Here is a 23,319-nt window from a genome sequence, read left to right on the forward strand (position 1 = left end):
CTCCTGCAGCGCCATGTTGGTTGGCAGAGCCCTGGTGCAGGGGACAGTAGAAGCGAGGCCCCTCTGCAAAAATGCGTACGAGCCACGTGGCCCACGTGGTCTTGCCAAAGTGTTTTTCCCAGAGATGGTTTCCTGGCGCGGTGTGGGAGCTTTGGTATCTCGCTCCCTTGGTCCTGGCCTGCGAGATTTGTTGCAGCTCAGTAATGAAAGCTGCTTTTCTCTAGTGACGTTGCTGCCTCATTTCTTCTTAAGTTAATGGGCTTGTAGTTTTTAATTAGACATAAATGACAGTTGTCATGTCTTGTTTGTTTATATCTTTTCATACTGCTCTAGTACTTCCAAAAGAGGAAAACAAAAAGGGTAATTTACTTCTGAAGCTGGGCAGCAGGGTGGGCCAAAGTGGTACCTGGAACTATTGGTTTTGGTCTAGCCTAGTGTTTTGGTTATTCCTGGGAAGGTATCCAGAAGTGAAAGTCATTAATTCAGGATTACTTTTTATGTGGGCAGCATAAGAATTTCAAGAGCTACTGAGAACTGCTTCGTTGAGAAATAATAGTGTTCAGGAATCAACACATCCGCCTCTGTCCCCTCCTTCCCTTGATTTTTAGAAGTGTCTTGCCCATTGCTTTTCAAGACAGTTTGGCTAGCCCTTCCCACAAGGGAGGAAGACATGTAAGGCAAGACAGCAGGGGTGGCTTTTAGAAAGAGTGAAGAGGTGGGTTGAGGAGTGATGGAAGAAACTGGGGGGTGGTGGACTGAAAAGGTAGTTTTGGAAGAGAGAGTGAGTCAGTGATGCTGTGTTAGCAAAACTACTGAAAATGGCATATGGCATCTCGGGAACATACTGCCTGGTCCAGCTGCCTGCAGAAAGGACATGTAGCAGCCAGCAAGCAGGGGTTGTGGTGTACAACATCCAGATCTGTCCACAAATCTTACTATTTCAAAGGGTTTAATTTTCCTGGGGGAATTGAGAATCTTTGGGGCCTTATTTTCACTGAGTCCTGAATGAGAGAGATGGTGGAATTGCAGGGAGAGAAGTAACTGAGAAATGCAGTTTTGTTTTTCAGGCTGGCAGCCTCGATGGTTTCTTCTCTGTGGTGGCATACTGTCCTATTACGACTCTCAGGAAGATGCCTGGAAGGGTTGTAAGGGAAGCATCCAAATGGCAGTGTGTGAAATTCAAGGTAACTAAGATACAGTAACACTCAGCTGCAGGAAGTTTGTCCAATAATGTTGCATTCAAGATGAGATTTCAGGTCACAAGAGCTATATGGGGGCTTGATTTCTTTGGTATGTATTTGCAGTAACTCAGTAACTTGATCTATATGCCATTTTTTATTCTATAGTATTTTGAAAATGTTAAGAGAGGTGCAAGCCTCTAATATAATGGGTATTCTACAGGCAGGTAGGTCACTGTTTTTCATGCCCATGGTAGAACATCCCACAGCTTCAAGTGACTCTTCATAAGCACAAAGCTAAAGCTATAAATATGAATAATAAGCTTCAGTACTAGGCCTGTTCACTCGGATTGCTTGCCACATCTTTGAGGTTCAGTTATGGGCTGGAAACCTGAAAGAGAGGCTTGCCAGAAGAGGATGCCCTTTCCATAAAGACTCCTGGATGATGCTGTACTGGTCACAAAACTGCCTTTCATAGCCTTTTGTCCCACAGCTGTACACGTGTGTGTCCTGTCTATTCCCTAACTCCGAAGATAAGTCATAAAATGGCAACAGGGGAAGTCTGGAGCTGTAGATTCATCCTCTTTCTTTACTCTTTGACCTGCCACCTAACATACCTGTTGGGATATTCAGTTGGGCTGGGAAGGGCTGAGGGACTGGTCTGAAACCTATGTTGCTTCCAGTTCATCCTGCAGATAACACACGAATGGACCTGATCATCCCAGGGGAACAGTACTTCTATCTGAAGGCAAGAAACGCAGTTGAAAGGCAAAAGTGGCTTGTTGCACTAGGAACTGCCAAAGCCTGTCTGACTGACAGCAGGACACAGAAGGAAAAAGGCAAGAACACCCTTTTGCTGGCACTTACTATTTGCTTTTTATTTCCCCATCCTTACCCTAGTAGATGTACACACAAAGATGACAAAGTCCATACCTGAACTCTGTGTCCAACCTGTGCTTCAGGTCTTTGGTGCTGCTAAAAGCCAAGCCATGTGGGAACTCCAGATAGAATCTCAGATGTTAACTCTCAGTGCAGGGATTTGAAAACTTTGGCTTTTCCTTAAAATATACGATGTATAAATCATTTGAAAACTGTATGCTGATGGGTTCTGTTACTAAAAGGAGCAAGTAGCTCCTGGCTGTGAGTCACTGGGTTGCAGACTGTGCATGACAGTAAGGCCCCATCTTGTGCAACCATCTTAGTATGAGACCCAGCCTCTCGTACCAGTGGCTCTTGAGCTTTGGAGTTCCTCAGACCCTTTCCTTCCTTGTTCTAACTGGGCTGTCTTGTGCACTCCAAGAATCCCTTGGCAATTAAAATAAAGGTTTGCAATTGATTTTAAATCATAGTGCATTTCAGAAACTGAAATCTAATCATGGTCAAGCTGTGAAAATTAATTCACTTACCTCTTTGCTTTCACCAACAATCTCACTTCCACCCCATTGAAAACCCCTTTTGCTTACAAATATAGTGTTATTCATGAGTCATGTAACTTTGTGTAACCTCAGCACATGACTATGCAGAAGATGGAAAAACAGAAAATTATTGTTAATATGTCAGTGATACCAAGAAATGCAGGCAGGGCAGGCATTTCCTTGCCCTGAGGTGACGAATCACTTCTTAGCCTTATGTGCATCTTCACGAGGCATTGCATCTACCAGTTCAAACTGAGTCAGAACTAAGCAGAAGATGCTACTGTAGGGTCCTACACAAAGTTAGGTTCTGATGCACAGTGCCGAGAAGCAGAACAAAGTTCTATCTATAAACTGACATACAGTAGCACAGGATGAAAAGCTACTGATGTATTTTCAGAACTAAACCATGTTATTAACAGGCAATTTATTTTGTAATTTTGGGACTCTAATGTCAAAAAATTACTTCTGAAAAATCTCATATTGACTGTTAGTCATATCTGGATTAGTCTGCTCAGTTCTGCACTCTCCAGTACAAGAAACATAGGGACATGCTGGAGTGAGGCCAGCAAAGGACTGTTAAGATGATTAAAGGAAATATCTGATGGGAGAGCATTAAAAAAATGAAGCCAGACTCTTCTCAGTGAATGGACAAGAGGAAATGGGCATAAGTTTAAATATAAGCAACTCCATTGAAACATAAGCAAAAACATGTATATTGTGAGGCTGAGGAAGCACTGAAACAGGTTGCGCAGAGAGGGGTGGAGTCTTCATCATTAGCAATGTTCAAAACCTGACCAGACGTGGCCCCAGCAATGTGCTCTGGCTGACCCTGCTTTGAACTGGGGAGTAGGACTAGCTGGTCTCCAGAGGTCCCTTCTAACCTCAACCATTCTGTGATTCAAGGATATATATTAAATTAATCCCTTTGTGTTGGACAGGATGTGTCTTTTCCATCCAGCGTTTTCTACCCAGAACCCTGATCTTTGAATTCACAGTGTAATTGTTTGCACCTTACATTACTTAGTGAAAACAAAAAATATGATATGTAGGGGTTTTGTCCTATTTAAAAAGCCCATTAAGGTCAAGTGTTGTGTACTTGCTTTTTCTGTGTCCTAAGTCTGGGAACATACTGTTTCTGTCTATGATGGCAAATAATGAAACAGTATTGTATCTGTCAGGAGCATAATTTATGGCCAATCCAGCTCATCTTTTTTAGTTGATAGAAAATGTTTTGAAATCAGGAAGTATTGGTTGAATTAGATTGGGTAATACTATTTCAGCAACTTTCCAAAATTGTATGCTGCAAGATGGATACAATAAATTTAACTCTTCTTTTGTTTCACTTTTAGAGTTCACTGAAAACACAGAAGCCTTGAAGACCAAAATGTCTGAACTTAGACTCTACTGTAACCTCCTTGTTCAGCAAGTGCACAAAACAAAGGAAGCCAGCATTTCTGGTGTATCAGAACCAGAGGTACAGCTCTATTTTTGGTGTAGACCACATCTGTAAAGTCTTCAGCATTGCGAACTCTTCTGGTTATCCAATGTAGTATTCGCTCACAGTTACTTAATATTTCACCCTCTTTCTGCAGAGAACCTGTGGGAAATAATGTACTCATGCAACAGTTCTTGTTTAAATGGAGTAATACTGTATTATTGCAAATCAATTTCCCTCTGTTGGAGTAGCAAGTAGTGAGATGAGATATGATATCTGTGGTCTAGTTAATAACATCTTTGTAGGTGATCATGTGTATATAATGGATCAAAAAAGTAAAAGATTTTTTTGTAAAAAGGTAACTTGCAAGAAGCGCAGGTTTGTATTCCCCTGAGTCATTCATATTCTGCTCAGCAAAATACTTCTTTTCTCAACCAAAACCCTTAAAAGGTCAAGAGACAATACAGATCACACTAGAAAGAACTGCCTGATTAACCTCACTTAAGTTAAAGTTTCAAACCTTGCAAATCTTCCTGACCAAAGAAGCCTTGTTTAAGAGGGGTCTCCTAATGACAGTGATCTGCCCCTTGCTTTGAGAGAGAAACGTGTGAAGAGGGGTGCACATCACTTGCTAGAGAAGCTGGTGTGGAGTTCCAGGACGCCTTCCATGGGAGAGGTGGGTCCTCAGGTGCAGGACATGCAGACAGAACAGCTGAAGGTTAATCATTTGTATGAAACCATCTCTGTAAAGATACCTGATAAACTGTTTATGGTAAATTAACAGACAGTGCAGAAGCATGATGTAGTGTATAAATGATAAAAGGCATTGTTAGAACTTACAGCTCACGGGTGTTACAACAAACAAGTAATGTGGTGTTTATCCAGCTCACACTTCTCAGGAAAAACTTGCTTCCCCTGATCTTACTGGTATTTAACTGGAAAGATTTATTGCTAAAAGCATTTCAGCATCAATAACTGCATTTTGCAGAGATGAAGAGTGTTATGGCAATGTGATACTTCATTCTGCCTGTTTTTCAATTTTTTGTACATGGGATTCTTTTAAATTATTATCTTCAGATCATTCTGTATTTATTTAATTTATTTACTTTTCATTTCTCCAGTCAGTGGTGTCTTCTGGAATGTCGTTGTTGAATACATCAAGGCTTAGTATTTAATACACTTTTAACACCAGAGATAAGTAACTAAACATTGCTTTTAAAATGCAAGCATACTGAGCTGGTTGTAGTGAGAGGCTGACAAGAGTGGTAATGTTATGAGGGGGCATAGCCCCAGTAATATGTGATGCCAGTTCTCTGACCAGCTGACACATTGCATTTTAATTCATGTTAAACAGAAATCATGCAGTTGTGGACTTTGTAGACATTAGTTGCTCCAAATTGATCTTCTGTAAGATCCATTGGAATCCTTTTCTTCCAATTGGTTTTTTCCCACAGAGTGAGATTGATATGGGAGCTCTGTTAAAATCAACCTGTGACACCTTCCTGAAGACTCTTGAAGAATGTATGCAGATTGCAAATACTGCCTTCACTTCTGAGTTATTGCATCAGACCCCGCCTGGATCCCCACATTTAGCAGTTCTCAGAACGAACAAGGTAATGGCCAGTATCCTCTTCTCTCAGTCTTGGCACGGATGCTAAGGTGCCCTTTGTAAAGTAGCATTTGTGGAAGTAGGGAATGCATTTTTACCCATATCATAGCTAGTAGTCCTCCACTGGACATACTCTGCTATTTCTTGTGGTTTACAAGTGAGGTAGGGCCATTTTTTAATAAGCAGTGACCAATCTCGTAACTTTTAATGATAGGTGAAAGTTATTGAGCATTAACTTTCAGGGCCTGCTCCAGCTACAGACAGTGGAGTTTCAAAATACCATGTCTGTATGGCAAGTTGGTCTGTTATGGGAGCTCACAGCAGTTATTACTCTTCTAAGCTACTACAGCATCGGATTTGTGGTAATACGCCAACAGGAGCTGATGAGCTTATCTTTTCAATGACAAGGGCATTTTCTTGAATCCTGGATCCACAACTACATAGGCAAAACTGGAGCTTCTCTGACAAACAGCAAATTAAGGTGTATGTAGAAAGGTAGATGCATCACTGCATGTGGGAGGTGAGATTACCTCACAGTACCTGGTATCTGGTCTCACGTTTCTTCTGTTTTTTCATAATTTTTTTCTTTACTAAAGAAAACATCATTGCCAAGAAAACTCATTGCCTTGTTTCTTTTCCACATGCTGTATGGTGTCTCACTTGGCACTGGCTAGCTAGCTTCTGAAAGAAGTCTCCTGGTTTTTGCATTGTGGTTTTTGTTTTGGTTTTTTTTTCATTTTAATGGTGTAATAATGTAGCACCTGTTTCACATTTGTCTGTATACTGCCTCCAGGTCAGAGAATTAGTGAGCGTATGCTTAGCTTTTCAGCTTTTTTGGTAACTCCAACTTGTGTTTAATGAAATGTGAAGTTTGAGAAGCATGATACAGTCTTCTTGCTTTAAAGAATATTCTTCCTCCCCATTTATCTTACAGATAAAGCACTCTGTCTTGTCCAGTCACACCTCAACGGAAAGGTACAATAAAAGTCTTTACTGTCAATCTCTTCTCAATCTGTTTTTGGTAGTGTCTGTTCTTTCAATATTTTTGCAACACAACAAAAAGGAGCTGTCTCTTCTTTATCATCCCTTTCCCTTTTGTTTTTCTCAGCCGACTACTTGATGACTTACTGGTCAGTCACCAGCCAGCTCTCTCCCACTTCACTGCTCTTTTCCAGCATCTTAGGTTCCACTCCATAAGCTCATAAAATCATTGATGGAGAGCAGGCTATGATTTGTGGAGTAGGTGGCAAGGGTATATATTTTAAAGTACTAATGAAGGGATATTCTTTCAGTTACAACACCTGCCTGTGATTTTCTTTTTTGTAATCAGTTGTATTTTTTTGATTATGTCTTTTTTTAATAAAGGTCATTATAAATGCTCAGAGCAGCCTGTGACAGCTTATAATTTCTGTCAACTTCTCTTATTGTTATTTGTGTGTTTTCACAGGAAGAAGCTTACCAAGCAATGTTTTATACATCAACCATTATTCTTTCCCTTTTTTCAGGCAGATGGAATTGAACCCCTGTGAAAATGGCTCTGTAGAAGCAGAATTTAACCATCAAGAGCAAACACTTATTAAAAGTCTGGAATGTTTAAACCTGGAAACAAATGAGGGGAGCAGTGATGTTTCTGTTGAAGATCACATAGCAGAGGATCTGACAGGTAAATATATGCAATGTCTTTTATCCAGGATCATTATTCTGTAAGTGTAAATGGAGGGAAGTGTAGGCTGCCTGTGAGACTGCTGATACCTTGCGTCCCAGGAGGGGGAATGTCAGTGTATTTTAGTCTGAGATCTACCCTTTGCAAATCTTCTCAGTATAGCTCCTGCCCTTGTTGATAGCTAACTTGGAGCTGACTGGGGAAGGAAATTAAAAATTTTTTTTTGGACAAGCAGAGGCTCCTCTAGATGCTGATTGATGTTTGTAACAATACAGCCTGGCAGAGCTTGGACTGTGCTTGCACTTTTCCCAGAAGCCCTCCACTGGGAATGCCAGCACCTCTGCTAGTATGTAGGGCTTCAGTATCAGAAGGGGGACATCGAAGCTTTGTGTGTCTGTCTTGGAGGGGTTGACCTTGTAGTCGCTCTTGATTGCTCTGACAAATCTTTATGGAAAATTAACCGTTTTTCTGCAACTAAGAGTGTACTAGAAAGCACCTTACTTCTTCCATCACCTTAGCTGTATCGCAAAACTTGGATTTGTGCGTGACTTCAGTAAAAAACTGTTGAACTAATTCAGTATAAAATTCCATCCAACATAGCTATATTGTTAAGGGCTGCTGAACTTAGTTTGGGTTAAGTCTATACAAGTAACGTATGATTTCAGCTCATCCTGTTGAACAGTAACTTTCTCTGCCTGGCCATTATTCCAGAACATACATATGCAGTCAGTGAATCAGCTGGTTTTTAAGCCCAAGTTAATGAACATGGTGATTTTGCTCTTACATAGGTTCTCTTTGGAGTTTTTGCCATTTCTGTAACTGGTGTTGTGTAGTGTGGTAAGACCCTGCAGAATAACATGCATGTGTCACAATTTAGCATAATACCTCAAGAATAGAGTGCTAAAGCAAGGAGATCAAACTAATTCCAGTCAGGTTGTTGGTATCATTTAGCTACTGAGGTTGTTCCTGTGCCAAAAAGAGAAGAGCCTACCCCTTCTCGGGTACACACATTTGAGCTGCAGAGCTTTGCTGGAAGCATGAGGTGGAGTAGGATGTGCAGTGCCATCCATATGGGATGGGCTGAGCCAGCCAGCCTGTGGCTCTGTCTCACTGATGGCTGTATTTGGGTGCTCCGTGTGAGCCTAAGAGCTCTGCCCTGTCTCAGATACTCTTCCTCCCTTTCCCCTTTATTAAGAGCAGTCAGTTTTTAAAAACACTCAAGCACTTAAGTCCTGTAAGTAATTTCTGTTTGTCATTTAGGGCTTACAGTGTTGAGAGTTTGAAATTCCAGATGACTCCAGGCTTTTTGCATAGCCCTCCTGTGGAGTCACTGCAGACTTGGGCTGTTTCTCTATTCACCAGCCCATGTGTCTTGGTGAAGGACAGATCGGTGACATCCCTCAAACTCTAGTTCCTTGGTAGAGTCACTTTGCTTGTGAATAAGGCACAGTCAGTGATATCTGAGGCCATTTTTTTCTGCCTTGAGAAGAACAGCTGAACTCTCATTGCTGTTATCAGGTGCAAGTGGTTATTTTTTCACCCAGCACCAGGCTTATTCAGTGGTTCTGCAAGTAATAGGGAAAGCTGCAAGTTTTTTTTCAGACTTCGCTTGGAGGAAGAGAGTTCCTTGCAGCTTGATTCCCTTCAGCCAGAAGCTCAGTTCCACTCCAGGTCTGTAAATCCTCACTGGCATTTGAAAGCATTCCTTTCCTGGAGAGACAGGTTCCCTGGGAAAGCTTGGATGCTAGTCTGACAATGTGGCAGCAAGATGTGCTGTAGCCATGCCTTGTACACTGCAGGTGCTGCAATATATCATTTTTGGTTTTTGTCTTGTTCCCTGCAGTTGTCCATGAGGTCAGAAGGTCTTGCCATGCATAGGATGTGACCTTTCTTTGGGTGTCTAAGACTTTGTCTTCCTTCAGCGGTGCTCATGTAATGGTCTGTTTATATGAAACAGATGCACTTGACACCAAAGAAGAAATAAAATAGATCATAGTGGGAAAGAGGCAACTGGTGGTTGTTCTGTGAATCTTTGAAGATATTCATACAACTCAGGGAGAACATAGCAGTCTTTGATATCATAGCAGTATCAATCTAAGCAGCCAGTTTAATTATTTACCAGAAGGAGCAAACAAGTCACTATTATTCTTTTGCTTTTGAAAATGCACTGTGCCACCTTATCAGTGCTGGGAAAGTTACAGCCATGTGAGAAATAATCTTGCTTTCAAGGAGGTGAGTCTGGTCCCTGCTGCACCCAGTTGCTTCTTCAGTGCTTTTCTCTCATAAGGCTGTCCTTGCTGAGGATGTGTGGGCTCACCTGCGTTGGAGCCTGGTGCTTGGTCTGTCTGATTAAAAGAAATGGGGAGGGGACTGGTTGAAATGTGGTCTGAGCACCTGACAGACCTGTGGTGAGAGTCATGGTGCTGGCAGGGAAAGCTTTTAAACTTGCATGATCCAGATATCCAAGTGCTGTCTTTCAGATAGAAAGCATCTTGATGAACAGGGATAACAATATGGGTATATGGCTGTTTTCTTTTTCTATTTTTGTTTTTCTGCTGTTTCATATTAATGTAAGGCATTAAAGAAGACGGAGAGAACAAGCTGCAAGCTGTAGAAAGCTGTGGTGCCCACAAGATCCTGCAGTCGGAATTGAATTCTTCAAGTAGATTGACTCTGTGTGAGGAAGACAGAAGTGAAAATGATTCCCCTACCTTCTTCAGTGTCATGAGCAATAGGTAGTACAGATTTCAATTAAAAGGATTATTGAAACCTTGTTAAGCCTTTGACTCATTTTTAAGACTCTTCTGCCTGTAAAGCTGTATTTGCTGTGGTTATTTAACAAGACTGCATACAGCACAGTAATTGAAGATATCCTTTGTAGAATTAGCTGTACAGAGTGGAGAAGGAGGTTTTTTTCCTTATTTGTAATTGCAGGCCTTGCTTGCACGCCACCAAGTGTGTATTTTCTGCAGTCATTTACTTTAACCTAGTGAAACAAAAGCCATGTTGGTGGTTCCATGTCTATAAATCTTATCTCTGTGCACATGAAGTGGGCATGAAACGTAATTTTGCATTTAGAAGCTGCACAAAAGAAGTTGTTAAGGTAACAATCTTTTCTACTTGTCCTGGACACCAGGTTCAGTGATATTGAACTTCGGGAGGAGGAGGGCATACCAACAGAAGAGTTTCTGGAGTCATGTTACGCAATTGTGCCGGTTCTGGGTAAGCAGCTCCTTCTTTTCTTCTGACTCCTTTTGACTGCTGCCAGGTGCGAGAAGAGGTGAAGCAGTTGGTTTGGAGAATTTGTTTCTTTGCTAAAGTGATATAGTCAAAACAGTTCCTATCAGCAGAATAAATTTGGCTGGTACCAGAAGATGTTTCTTACTCCTTTGCTTCATAGAGGACCCACTCTCATTTAGATGGGACCCACGTATAAGCTGTCTGGAAATATGTGGGTCTATCAGGAACAGCAATTTTTTCCCCTCAAAAGAGCAATGTCAACGCCTTATATGTCTAGTACAGCTGACATCACACCATCAGCTGTACTATTTGATTCTTCCAAAGACTTCTACCTCCAGCTGGTGCAGCCCCCCCACCTGCTTGGCCCCTGTATCTAACAGTGGCTGAGGTCCCTGTGAGCATGCACCCTTTTGAAGACTTCCAAATTGTAGGTCGGTGTATTTTAACACTTGTACCAACTGGGGTGGATTGGTTCTACACCAAAGACAGACTTCGGTTTATGTCATTCATTTAGTATTCTCCTGCCATTTAGAAGGATTGTTAAGAGAGTAATGAAATTAATTGTTACTAAGACATGCAGACTGGAAAATGACAAAATTCTAAAATATAGCCACCTTTGTTTTTCTAGACAAGCTGGGACCAACTGTTTTTGCTCCTGTTAAAATGGATTTTGTAGGCAACATCAAGGTAACAGCTTATTTCTAGCACTGACTTTTTTTATTTTTTAAAAAGTATCTATTTTAGGCACTAAAGCTCAAGAATCTTTGTTGTAGGAGTCAATACTGGAAGGCTATTTAATACTTGATAATACTACCATCTGTCAGATCAGAATACTGAAATGCCCCTAATTCTGTTCGTACAGTACGTGCTGTGTTTAATAAATCCAGTTATGTGCAAACTTATAAAATACTTGATTGACTGCCAAGTAAAACATCTGTTACACCTAATGAATATGGCTTTGATTCTGAGCTGAATAGGTTGTAAGCCATGATGTGATGGTAGCTATATTGACTTTAGACTGTAAAACAAAAGGAGGGGGGGAAAAGAACCCCTTTCCTCTACCAAGTAGGAGGAAGTTAGTGTGTTAAGAAGCAGCTTCTCAACAGGTCGGGGCAGACCCTGCAGTTTTGGTTCTTGTTCTGGAAGTTCTTCCAGCTCCAAGTCTGAAAAGGTTTGAAGTGCTGCTTGTGAGACAAGATGTATTCACAGCAAGACTTTTCATAGCATTTCTTTCAAGAAAAAAACAAACAAAAAAAGCAAAACATATCTTCTGAGGGTATGATAAGGAACACAGCACACATTCAGATTTGTTTGGTGCAAAGTAAGACAGGTATTTGCTTATCTTACTGAAGGTAGTCACTGGAAGACTGAAAATAGCAAGAGAGAAGAATGCTATTTAAAAAACTAAAACTTTGAATATTTATTGTCAAGTGATAGGAGTGATAGGCAGCTACTCCTTTAATGTAGAAGAAGAATATGTTTATCTGCCCCTTATACTTTCTCTCTTGTTTTTGTGAGAAGTTGTGTATAACAAACTTGGGAATAAATTAAAAAGCTTAAGCATGCTGATGACTGCTAGGTGTAATTGAGAATTCGCAGCTTAGCAGTTTTCAGAAGGTAATCTTGCTTGTACTTGAAGCTTGGGGCAAATGGGACTTTGCTTGGAGAGCAAGTTGAGTTAACTCATTCCCACCGGTGTGGAGGATGCCATGTGAACCTAAAGCATTTTTTCAGACAGAAGTGGTAGGTTCCACGTAAATCTTTGTCTGAGATGCCTTTTTTTTTTTGGTTGCATTAGCCAGATGGCTAGCCAGACGTGTCTGGGCTGGTGCCCTGGGAAGGTGTGCCTAGCGTGGCAGGGCAGCCATACTGTGGGGAGCGTGTGACATGGTTGGGGGTCTGTGGTATCCCTTTGCAGGGAAGAGTCCTGGTAAGGTAAGTAGGTAGTATTTATAGGACAGGCCACTGTTTGGTCTTAAAAGCCTAAAGCTTTGCCTCTTGTTCTTTTCTCTAGAAAATAAACCAGAAATTTATAACCAACAAAGAAGAGTTTGATACCCTTCAGAAGATAGTGCTCCATGAAGTGAATGCAGGTGTAGCACAAGTTAGAAACTCTGCTACAGAGGCTCTTCTGTGGCTGAAAAGGTAATGGCCTCGTATCTACTTATGCTATGAACTGCTAAGATGCAATGAGGGGCCTTTCACTAGTGCAAGCTTGTGTACGTGGAGCAAACTGGTTACTTTCCACAGGGTCCATCAATCCAAGCTGGCTAGGTTCAAGATGAATGTGTTGTCTATGGTTGTATCACTGCAACTTTGCCGAAAGGCCTGAAAAAGCAGTTGCAGGCAACCTTTTTTCCCCTAGAAGTGAAGTTACGGTGAGTGACTGATCCAGCTCGGCCAGAACATCAGGCAGGTGATTTTGGGCTGCAGACAAAATGTTTTAGCAAATTGTTTTTCCTTGAGCTGGGAGAGAGGCTGGAGGAGGTGGCTGCTATTTTTTTTAATTCAGATTGAAAATGGCACCTTAATTCTGAGTTTTATTGCACTTCTGAATTGTATTGCAACTTTGGGGGCTTTGTTATACTTTGGGTTGCTTTGTTATAAACATGGATTCTTTTTATTTCATGGGTTCATCCTGACAGAGGCTTAAAGTTCTTGAAAGGGTTTTTGACAGAAGTGAAGAATGGAGAAAAGAACATCCAAACAGCTCTGAGTAGGTGCCAGTTGCTTTATTCTTTGTGTGCTTGTGAATTTACATACTTTGCTATTTTCCTCCTTGTTTAGAACTTGTTTTCTTTTCTTCAGTGACTAATGATGCAGGTAATCTCCAAGACATAATTTTTTTGAAAACCGCAGGTTTTGAAAATAGCCATCTTCAGGCAGGTTACTGGATAACTGATCAATGTTGATTTAATAGCAGATAAAGGTTCCTTCAATGGGCATACTTTTGGCAGGGGAGACAGTCACATCTTAGGGAAGCAAGTGCTTTGTTTCATTCCACTTTCTCTACTGGTTTACAGCAGGAGCACTCCCAAATCTATAGTTGCTGTTGTGGTTTTTGGTTTGGTTTTTTTTAGTTCCTTGTGAAATTTGCCATCACTCTTTGAAATCACCCCTTTGCCAGTATGGCTGTGAATTACCTGTATCAGTTAGAAGGGAGTTTGTAACAGAAAAGATGGAATTTTTTCCAAGTACATGATTTCTGACACTTGCCCACAGCAAATATAAAACAAAATACAAACCCCTCTTAGACTTGGCTTAGTTATTCCTGAGTAAAACCCTCTCTATACGCATGCAGTCTAATGTTATGATAATCCTTTAAAACGGGTTGGTTTTTTTTAAAGCTTTTTTTTAGCTTATTTTAAATAGCTAAGCAGTCACCCTATAGGATTAGTAAAAAGATCTACTACACTGAAGTATGTAAGCAGCTCTTGAAAGTGGGACTGTAAATACACTGCTACCAGATGTGGATGTTAAACATCATGAAAAGTCAAGGCACTTATTTGACCTTCTGAGTCTGAAGGCTTCAGCACTGAATTACTATTGAATTGCTCTGTGTTTGCAGCAGAGCCATGCTGCTAATTTGTTTTTCTCATTTCTCCCTTCCCTTTTTCCCGTGAAAAACTCTTCCATATCTCTATCACCAGTGCAGCTTTGGTTTACTGTCAGAATTTCTTATTTAAGAGTTACTGTGCTATTTGAATCTTAAGTAAAGATGGGGTATATGTTCTCTTTCTACAACCTCAAATATCAAGCTAATGAAATGAAAATAAAAGTTGAAATATCCACCAGTTCTTATGATCTTCTGAAGAACAAACAGCTTTCTAAAGAGATTTGTCTTTACTTGGGATTTAAATCTAAGCAATCTTTTCAACTATCAGTGCTTTTAATGTCCCCTACATTTGCTGACAAGGCAGAGAATAGACCTGTCAGTCCTGTTTGCTACACAATACTCTTTTTCTCCTTATTTCATTTCTCTTATAACTGTATACTTTTCTCGTAGATTCTCACTTATACTGTAAAGATAGAAAAGCTGCATTCCCCAGTCATTAGAGTGATAGATGAGGAGTACTTCATATTACAGCAAAACTTGTGGCTCTGTTTTTCCTGGCTTTTTACATTCTTCCAGTAATAACTGTCTGAAGTCTTCTGAGCAAATATCTGAAAGCAGCAAAAGGTAGAGGTTTTCTTTCTTCAAGGTGGACAGCTCAGGGAAAGTATAATACAATGTCAGATACATAAAAATTCAACTGAAGGACAAGGATATAAAATGATGACAGTGACAAACTAAGACTGGGAAAATATGGCTCGAAGATGTTTGGCTTTGTATGTAGAAAGCTTTGTATACGAAAGTGGAGCTGTCTGGGAGCATAATAAGGGCCTTCATCAAAGGCTACACTCAGGGGCACTCACAAGACAGATACGGAGGATTATGTCAATAAAGGCCCAATGCTTTCTGTTTCAGTGATCCTCAAAACTTGACCCTCAGATGTAAAGAGAGAGTTCTTGGTTAATGCCTGAGCTAACCACCTCAATTGAGGCTGGCTAATCATCAGCTTGCAGGATTGTTTCACCCTGTATATTATTTTCTCAGACTTTCACTGAACTAAAGACCAGATAGTAGAAGTGTTAGTCGTGAAGCACAGCTCATCAAATAAAAATTACATTTGCCTTCCTGTCTGTTAGAACACCTACTTGCTGTGAATGAGCCGAAGTAGATTTGACAGCAGAGCTGAGACCCCAGTGCAGAAATCCCAAATCTGTCATCTTCTTTCAGGCATAACTTTGGTGCTCAGAAACACCCATTATTTGCATCCAGTGGCAAGAATAGATCCTTAAATAGTTGTTTCTAAGCTCTAAGTTCTCTTTGTGATGCAAGCTTAAAACTGCCATACATCTATGCCTTGATTTTTTTTTTTTTTTTTTTTTCCTTTAAGACAATGCTTATGGAAAGACATTACGGCAGCACCATGGTTGGGTTGTTCGTGGGGTCTTTGCGGTAAGTATTTATCTCGGTTGCTGATAGAGCTGGAGGTCTTGTTCATGTGATCTTATATTGCGTGTAATTAATAAACTATGTTAAAATTCTGAGCATTAAAATGAATAGATTCCTTTGTCAGACCTTATTTTCAAGGTGAGGATTGTAGTTATCGCTATGTTTAATATTAGGCTTTCAAGGGTGGAATGTGCTTTATGGAGCCAAAACAGATGGATCACGCTTGCGTGCACATTTTTTTCATTATGTGTTTTTCAGCACAGTCTTGCAGGGCTATTAAATGAAGAAATGAGGGTTCGAGGTTGCTTTTTTGAGGACTGATCTGTCTTTGGATGTGAGCATTCAAGAAGGGTTAGTGCAGAATGTGTCAGGGAGTTGAAATAGAATATATTGGCTAGAGGAAACGGTTTATTTTTTGTCCGATCTGGCAGCTCCCTCTCGTGTCTGTCACTGGAAATTATCACTGAAATCAGAAAAGGAAAAAGGAAAGTCTCATCCAAACAATCATGACGGAAACTTTGACTGGGAGAAATGTAAATCTTGGGGAGAGCTTTCTAAAGAGCAATTTGAGAATGGGACTTAAGTGCTGAAGTGTGTGATGCTGGGCTAGAAGCTCCCCTAACTGTACTTTATTTGGGGTTTGTATTTAATTTCTAATGTACACTATTTATTTGTACAAAATATTATATACAGACACTTCCTAAAAATCAGGCGTCTCTGAAGATGTCTTAAACTGGGGGTCTACATAGAGATAATAAAAACAGAATTAAAAAATGTTAGCCTCCCTCCCAGTTAAAAATCTTTAACATATGCACATACACATGATTACATTAAAGCTATGCAATCTAAGTGCAAAGAGAGATGTCATTAAAGTTTTTTGTGGATTTAGTTGGGATTCTTTTCCTGTTCTGTTTTGCAAATCTAAAAGCTTTGATTCCTCTCCCAGTTAGCTTTAAGGGCAGCTCCAACATACGAAGACTTTGTGGCAGCTCTGTCTGTAGAGGAGTGTGATCCTCAGGAAGAAACATTTTACAAAGGAATGCAGAGGGACCTCAACATTTACTTACCAGCCATGGAAAAGCAGCTAACTATCTTGGACACTCTCTATGAAGTACATGGTTTGGAGTCTGATGAGGTGGTATGACCACAGCAAAATCACATCTTAAAACTTCAGGGACTGTGTCTGTTAACAAAGATTTCTTTTGTTTTGGTTTTTTTGGACATCGTTTCTGTTCATTGTATCTTTACAGGTGGGAAGGGTGTTGTGAGTGTTTTTGGGGAAGGGTATGTATGACTTTTATTTTTTTTGTGACACTTGTGTTTAAATGCAGAGGTACTGTTTCTCTTTGGATCATAACTATGTCTGTGATGAATGTTTTTGACTGTTTCTCTCCTGCCTGTGCACGTCCTCTTCTCTTCACCTCATAAAGGTAACAGAGCAGAATTTGGCCTTTGCTCCCGTACCCTAGGAGGAAGCCACGTGTGCAGTGGAGCCGTTGGGACGTCAGCACGGTGCCCAGGCAGGCATTGCTGGCTCTGGCTCTCCCATGCCCTGCGCCCGCTCCCCATGACAGTGTAGGAGGACAGAGGCAGTGAGCATTAGTGTTACCCTGGTAGCAGAAGAGACAGGAAGCTAAATGACAGCTTATAAGGTACACAGTGAGTTTGTCCCTTAATTTGGATTGAAACTTTTTAATGCAGCACCTCCCCAGATATTTCACAGATCTTCACCACAGGCATATGTGGCTGGTGGCCTGAACTTCCCCAGGAACCAGCCTTTGAAACTGAGTGTTGTGTTCCCTGACCAGCTCCCAGTATGTGCCACGTTCTCCTATCAGCTCCTGCCAGTGGACCACAAGAAATTTGCTGGCACAGACTGGCAGAGCCCAGCTAATTTCAACAGTGCTTTACACAAGCAATTGAAGATCATGACCATCATCCTGGTTTATTAAGGTTTTGGTGGGTTTTTCTATTTTGGGTTTAGGGTTTTCTTAAATCAAATTCACACAAAAACATAATATTTGCTTTTAAATTGAATACAGCTAGCAGTTTAAAAAGCAGATTTCATTAAAATCCTTCCTAGACTGCCAATATGGGCAAAGAGTTCATAGAAGTAGATGTGAAATTACTAAAGTGTAGAGCAAGCTAGAATTTATCATGGATCCATTACACATTGGGCCAATTACAAACCTTAAAATCGGAAATGATGTAGAAGTGACTGGAAATTAAGAAAATAAGGTTTGCCCTTTTTACCATTTTACTGATTCAGATAAAAATGTGCTCCTTAACACTGCTGCTATTGAAAATAATGAAGTCCTTTTAGCTAGTGATATGGTTAAGGATGAAGTTCCTAGTTGTGTTGATCTGTGATTCACAGGCTGTGAATTACTGACTGCCTATTCAAGGCATAAGCAGGTCTCTCAGTGGTGACCTAGGGCTTCAGATGGCTTTGTGCATAGATTGAGTTTAACTCATGTGCAGGAGGAAAGAAGATTGTGCTAATGATGTACTTAGAATTAGTAAATCTTCATAAATATAGAAGTCAGTGTTGCCATACTCACAGAAGAAGTACTGGCTTTTGCTAGGCTAAAAACCATGTCAGTAAAATGAATGTACTGCAGTCTTGCTGCCCTGCATCGCTCTGTGATGGGAGCCTCTCTGCACACTGAATACTTGGTCCTTTCTAAAGATCCTAGCATTGTGAGCTTTAAGAAAAGCATGTGATGCGTGAAGAAAAGACCAAACATCACACTTGGTGTATAAAGCAAGATACTGGGACTCTAATTAGGCATTTAAGCACTGTGATTTCCTTGTTCCTGTCATCTTCTCTGAGTTGTGCCTATCTGTAGTTTCAACACACTCCAAGAGAAATCAGAAGGATGTGGGGGTTTTGTTAGTTTTTTGGATATTCTTAATTTAAGTAGTATGTATTTATGTTTGAGTACAAAGTCAAAACTTGTGACCAAAACTCCATTCAATTATTTCACTACTCACAGTGCTAAAAATGAAGCAGAGAACCTTTGGGATTCGGCTTTCTGCTGCTTCTAAGCATAAATGCAAAGAATCAGCCCCTGTAGTAGAACAACCAACTCTCCACCCTGCATGGTTTCCTCAAGGTTTTCAGCTGTTATGTGGGAAACTTTGCTGTAATAGTTTTTAGCTGAATGCTCTGGGAAGGTAATGGAGACCCCATTTCCATGAAATATCAGCTAGGGTATGAGGACAGTAGGAAAAGATCCCTCTTCTCTAGAAATTAACTGTCAGATCATGTTGAAAATTGACTTCCCTTTTTTCTCTAAGCTTTTCCAGTAGCAGGAAAGCATATTCAGCACTTAAAGTCTTGGAGGTATTTTGGGGTTTTCGTTTTGTTTGATTTTGGTTTGTTTTTTAACTAGCAGGAGAACCACTAGTTTGTTAGTAGTGCATCAGACCCAATGTTTGATGCAAAAAGTCAGGAGGCTTTATTTTGTAGGCAGAGAACTTAACAGCTTCATTGGACCATTAGCTTCAGCAATTACTAACTTCTACCATTCTTCTGTCTTCTAACAAATAGTGGTCCACATTGCTTATCCTCTAGTCAGCATGGCATCCTGCCTCAGAGCAGGCTATCCAGTCTTGCTCTTCTGTGGGAAGTTGGTCTTTCTGAACTCTGGAATTGGTGCTTGAGAATGTTCTTAGGAGACTGTGGCTTCAGGAGACCCCTGTGTGCTTGTTGTTAAACAGGGGACTTGTAGAGAAGGAATTGAGCAAGGTCTCCTTGCCTTCAAAATTTGTACTTCACCATGCACTTCTCTTTCAGGACGCTAAGCACTTTTAAGACTTACGAATACTATCTTTCCAGTCAAACCACCACTGAGAAGGAAACCCATGCAGTATGTTGCAGAGCTGAACTCCCAAGTTATACCTCTAAGGATGCAATAGACCAGATGATTAAGTGGAAGCACTGCTAGACAATTCACTTCTTTCTTTTCCTGTGATGTCAGTTTGGCAAGCAGAGAGGATTGCTTTTGATTTTAATAATTGTAGAGACAAGCAACTAACTTTTGGACTTCGAATTTAGAATTGGAGAGAAGGTCGGTGTTTTCTGTTTGGTTTGTTGATTGGCTAGGGTTGTTTTGTTTGGGTTTTTTTTAATGACTGACTTTTATAAACAACTGAGCTGCATACTGATAGAGGTCCGTGTGACACTCAGATAACAGCACCCTCTCTCTGTATACTTTACATGAACTGCTTTGGTTTCTTAAACTGCATTAGTCTAAAGTTTTGCGTCCTTTTCCTTTAGAAATGCTTTTGGTTGTTTCCTTCAATGTCTAACAGTTGCATATTCTCAGGGATTTTACTTAGCCATGGCAAAATAAGAGTAATCACAGCCTTACCCTAGGGGAGTAAGGCTGCTTTTTGTGAAATTAGTATAACTGAGTGTAGAACTCTGATATAGCATATGACACAGACAGTGTCTATCCAGTGCACATCCTTGCTGAGACATGGTAAATCCCAAAGCAATCTGATAGAAGTGCTATCTAGTACTGAATAATGGCAGTCAACATATTTGAATGAAGGTCATACACACATCTTTGTAATATAGTGCTGTTGGCATTAGTGCAGAGCTCTCAAATAATTTCAGTCGAGTTCTGCTTAGCAATGGGAGGCTTTTATTTATTTTATTTATTTTGTTGTTGTTTTTTTAAAATGAACTGTGTTCCAGAGCCCCCTCTGCTATTTTAAGACACCGTACTCAGTTGCATATGGAAGTTCTGTGACATTACAATTGTAGAATATGAACTGGATACTCAAGTGCTTTAGTGTAAACTTAAGGAGTCATTGAAACATCCCATCTTGACAGTGTTGTAATATGGGTCTCCCTTTAACAGATGCACTTAAAGTTAAGGGCAATATACCTTCACTTACAAGCTTTTTGTAAAGCATCATCAGGATTTAGGTTACAGCTGTTTGCTTTAAAAATGTTTCATAGTTTGAAAAGTGTCACTCGGTTGGCTGAACGTAGAAAAAGTATGCCCAAAGCGTGCTCCAGCTGTTTGCAGTGTGCTTTGGCAAAGGGGTGTTGACCATTATAGAGAACAATGTTATGTGTGTCTGTATGCTGGACCTTCTAAACCTTTCTTTTCATTATCACTTCAACTCTTGTGAAAAACTTTAGGGAACCTAAAACTGCCTTTCAGACACTAGAAAAGATCATTAACGCATTCCTACCTGTCTGTCTTTCCTTCTTCCCCCACCTGGTCCCCACCCCTTCCTTTCCTTCCATTGTCATCTGCTTTGCTACCAGAGCTGTTGCTGTCAAATCAAAGCATCTCTCCATAAGAGCACAAAGCAGGAAATTTTGTAAGTGATACAAATGTAAACTTGGAAAATCAGACCTGAATTCTTTGGCAGGCAATCAAACATACAGTCAGACAGAGAATGTGCTGCTTTTCTCTGAAATTTCTCCCTGGTTTGACATATTTTGCCAGGAAAACCATACCACTTTGAACTTTTAATTGGGACACCCCAGTCTTGGCAGCTCTACTTCTTATGAGTGAAAGCACAGGGAATAGATATTTTTTTTTAATTGACTTATTTCTTTTCTCTTGCCTGCATAGTACAGATAACAAAAAGAGAAGGGAGGTGGGAATAACTGAATTCATGCCGCTTTACTACCTTCTGTAGCGTTTTGGTGAACTAACCCTGAAAACTACTGCATGCTCCAAGCAGTGTAAAATCACCCTTGTGCAGAAGGGGTATCCTAGAGCACTTACTGGCTCTGAGCAAGCCCAGGCAGTAGCTGATCCTGCTTACAGTTCACACAAGGATTTTAAGCACTTGCTTTGAAGTTAGAACATAGGCATATGGTGCTCTTAAACACACGTGCACCCTCCCACTGGCATGCAGTTCTTCCAAATGTGGTCTTTGACTATCATTTTTAATATCCCTTTCTTGGTATAGGATTTCTCCCCCCAGATACTCCAGATGTGCGAGAGGTGGATTTTTTTTTATATATATGAAACTTCCTTGTTTTCATATCCTAATTTCAGTTTGTTAACTTCATTTTGGATTGCAGCATTCAGGGGGTCCAAAACTAATTAATTCCTTTATTTAAAGCCATCTTGAAAGTTTGAGATTTATGTCTACTTGAAACTAAACAAGTAAATTGCATTTCAGAATACGGCGGCTAAACTGAAAACCAAAGCAGCTTGCTTTTGTGGTTTCCTTTTGTATTTTCTTTTTCCAAGCCAGTTTTGGGCATACCTTTTATCAATGTCAAGCTGAGCTTACTGCAAGCCTTACTTATACATACTAAAATACATTACATACATACTGAAATACATTTAAAGATTAAGAGAAGGTATATTGCCTCACACTTTTATTTACTTAATTCTAAGGGCTTGCCCATGGCCCCAAAATAACCTCTTCCATTGTAAGTGTTGCACGAATTGTGCTGTCATAAGCAGTTCAGTCCGAAATACTTTGAAGTTTCCAGTCTGCATTGTCTCTCAAATCATACAGCATCTGTCTCTTCTTTTGGAGCATTGTTAAGACCTTTGTCAGACTTTTATATTATTTCATTATAATAAACTTATTTTAAATAAGCATGTTTTAAAATCTCGCTTTCTCCTTGCATGGATTTTGTTTCTTTTATTACAATTAGAGGGCCTAAAGTGCTCTTCAGGACTGCATCTGTTCTAGGTACTGTGTGAACAGTCAGAAGCAGTATGTTTCTGGTTCACAGAAACTACGTGTATGTATCTTTGTACAAAGAATGTTAACACACATGGAGCCTGTTTTGATTATGAGAATAAAAGCTGTGTCTGGCATATGGTTGTGGGTCCTTGGCCAGTGTAAATATGTGAAGGCTGTAGTTACAAAAGCTGGCCTGGCAGGGTGAGAGGAATTTGGGTTTTTAAACTCAATGTGTTATTTGTCCTTCTTTTGCCTGGACTTGAACCTCTTCTGTAGAGATTTCAAAGACTTCAGAAAGTCCTGTGTGGTCATCTTGAGATGCAGATGAAGACTAGGGCTCCTTAATTAATATGGATGTAACATCTCCCTTTTTTCGCCCCTTTTCTTTCTGTCTCTCTGTATAAACGCAGCATGGTCCTGAGAGCAGATCTATGATACCCAATTGTCTCTCTCTAGCAAGGGCAAGTCCCTCTGTTAAATGTCAACATCCAGGCAGAGATCTGGGAAGTGATGGAGGCATTTTCTCAGCTGGAGAAGAGCAGATGAAACTGAGCCCCTGGCTGTGCCTAACCAGCCTGAGGATGTGTGCCTGTATCCTGTTGCAACAACAGCAGCACTGCTCAGCTAGAGCTGGCTGTGTCCAGTGGGATAGAGGAGACCCTGAACCCTTCTAATTGCAGTAGTCCTCAGAGCATCAGCTCTGCAAAGGCCAAGAGCTGCATTTGCTTCAGCAAGGACTGAGCTCCAGCAGGAGCCCCAAACTCAGCATCCCTCTGTCTCACCTGCTGGGGCTGAGCTGATGGATAGCTGGGACCTCAGTGATGGAAAAATAGTTTAGAAGGCCTTCCAGGGCAGAGATCACATCCCTCTTTCACCACTCCAGAGTTTCATTCATATTCTCTCCTTCCTAAGGAAATGAGCAGGTTATCAGTCATGAGACCCTGGCTGTTCCAGCTAAATATCAACAGTTGTGTCACTAGTGCTCCTAGAGGTCCTCCTGAGACACTGCCTTGGCCCTGTTCTGTGGGCATGTGGAAATAACTCGGCATGTGGGTGAGCCTGGGCGCCACTGGCACGAGCTGTCATTGCAGCCATGGCACGG

At 40.7% G+C, this 23,319-nt stretch overlaps 1 protein-coding gene across 1 annotated transcript in view; it reads left to right on the forward strand.

Moving 5' to 3' along the window:
* Nucleotides 1–22,129, forward strand: part of PLEKHA8 (pleckstrin homology domain containing A8) — a 32,304-nt gene extending 10,175 nt beyond the window's left edge. Inside the window, exons 2-14 of the mRNA XM_074838222.1 lie at nt 1,068–1,184; nt 1,862–2,017; nt 3,943–4,067; nt 5,483–5,641; nt 6,572–6,612; nt 7,143–7,300; nt 9,876–10,035; nt 10,437–10,522; nt 11,169–11,227; nt 12,555–12,685; nt 13,186–13,256; nt 15,481–15,542; nt 16,486–22,129. Coding sequence (XP_074694323.1) covers nt 1,068–1,184; nt 1,862–2,017; nt 3,943–4,067; nt 5,483–5,641; nt 6,572–6,612; nt 7,143–7,300; nt 9,876–10,035; nt 10,437–10,522; nt 11,169–11,227; nt 12,555–12,685; nt 13,186–13,256; nt 15,481–15,542; nt 16,486–16,683 — 1,523 coding nt within the window. The 3' untranslated portion in view covers nt 16,684–22,129. The remainder of the gene's footprint in view (nt 1–1,067; nt 1,185–1,861; nt 2,018–3,942; nt 4,068–5,482; nt 5,642–6,571; nt 6,613–7,142; nt 7,301–9,875; nt 10,036–10,436; nt 10,523–11,168; nt 11,228–12,554; nt 12,686–13,185; nt 13,257–15,480; nt 15,543–16,485) is intronic.
* The last annotated feature ends 1,190 nt before the right edge of the window (nt 22,130–23,319 follow it).

This window comes from Strix aluco, chromosome 1 (assembly GCF_031877795.1).
Source record: "Strix aluco isolate bStrAlu1 chromosome 1, bStrAlu1.hap1, whole genome shotgun sequence".
Classification (NCBI taxonomy): domain Eukaryota; kingdom Metazoa; phylum Chordata; class Aves; order Strigiformes; family Strigidae; genus Strix; species Strix aluco.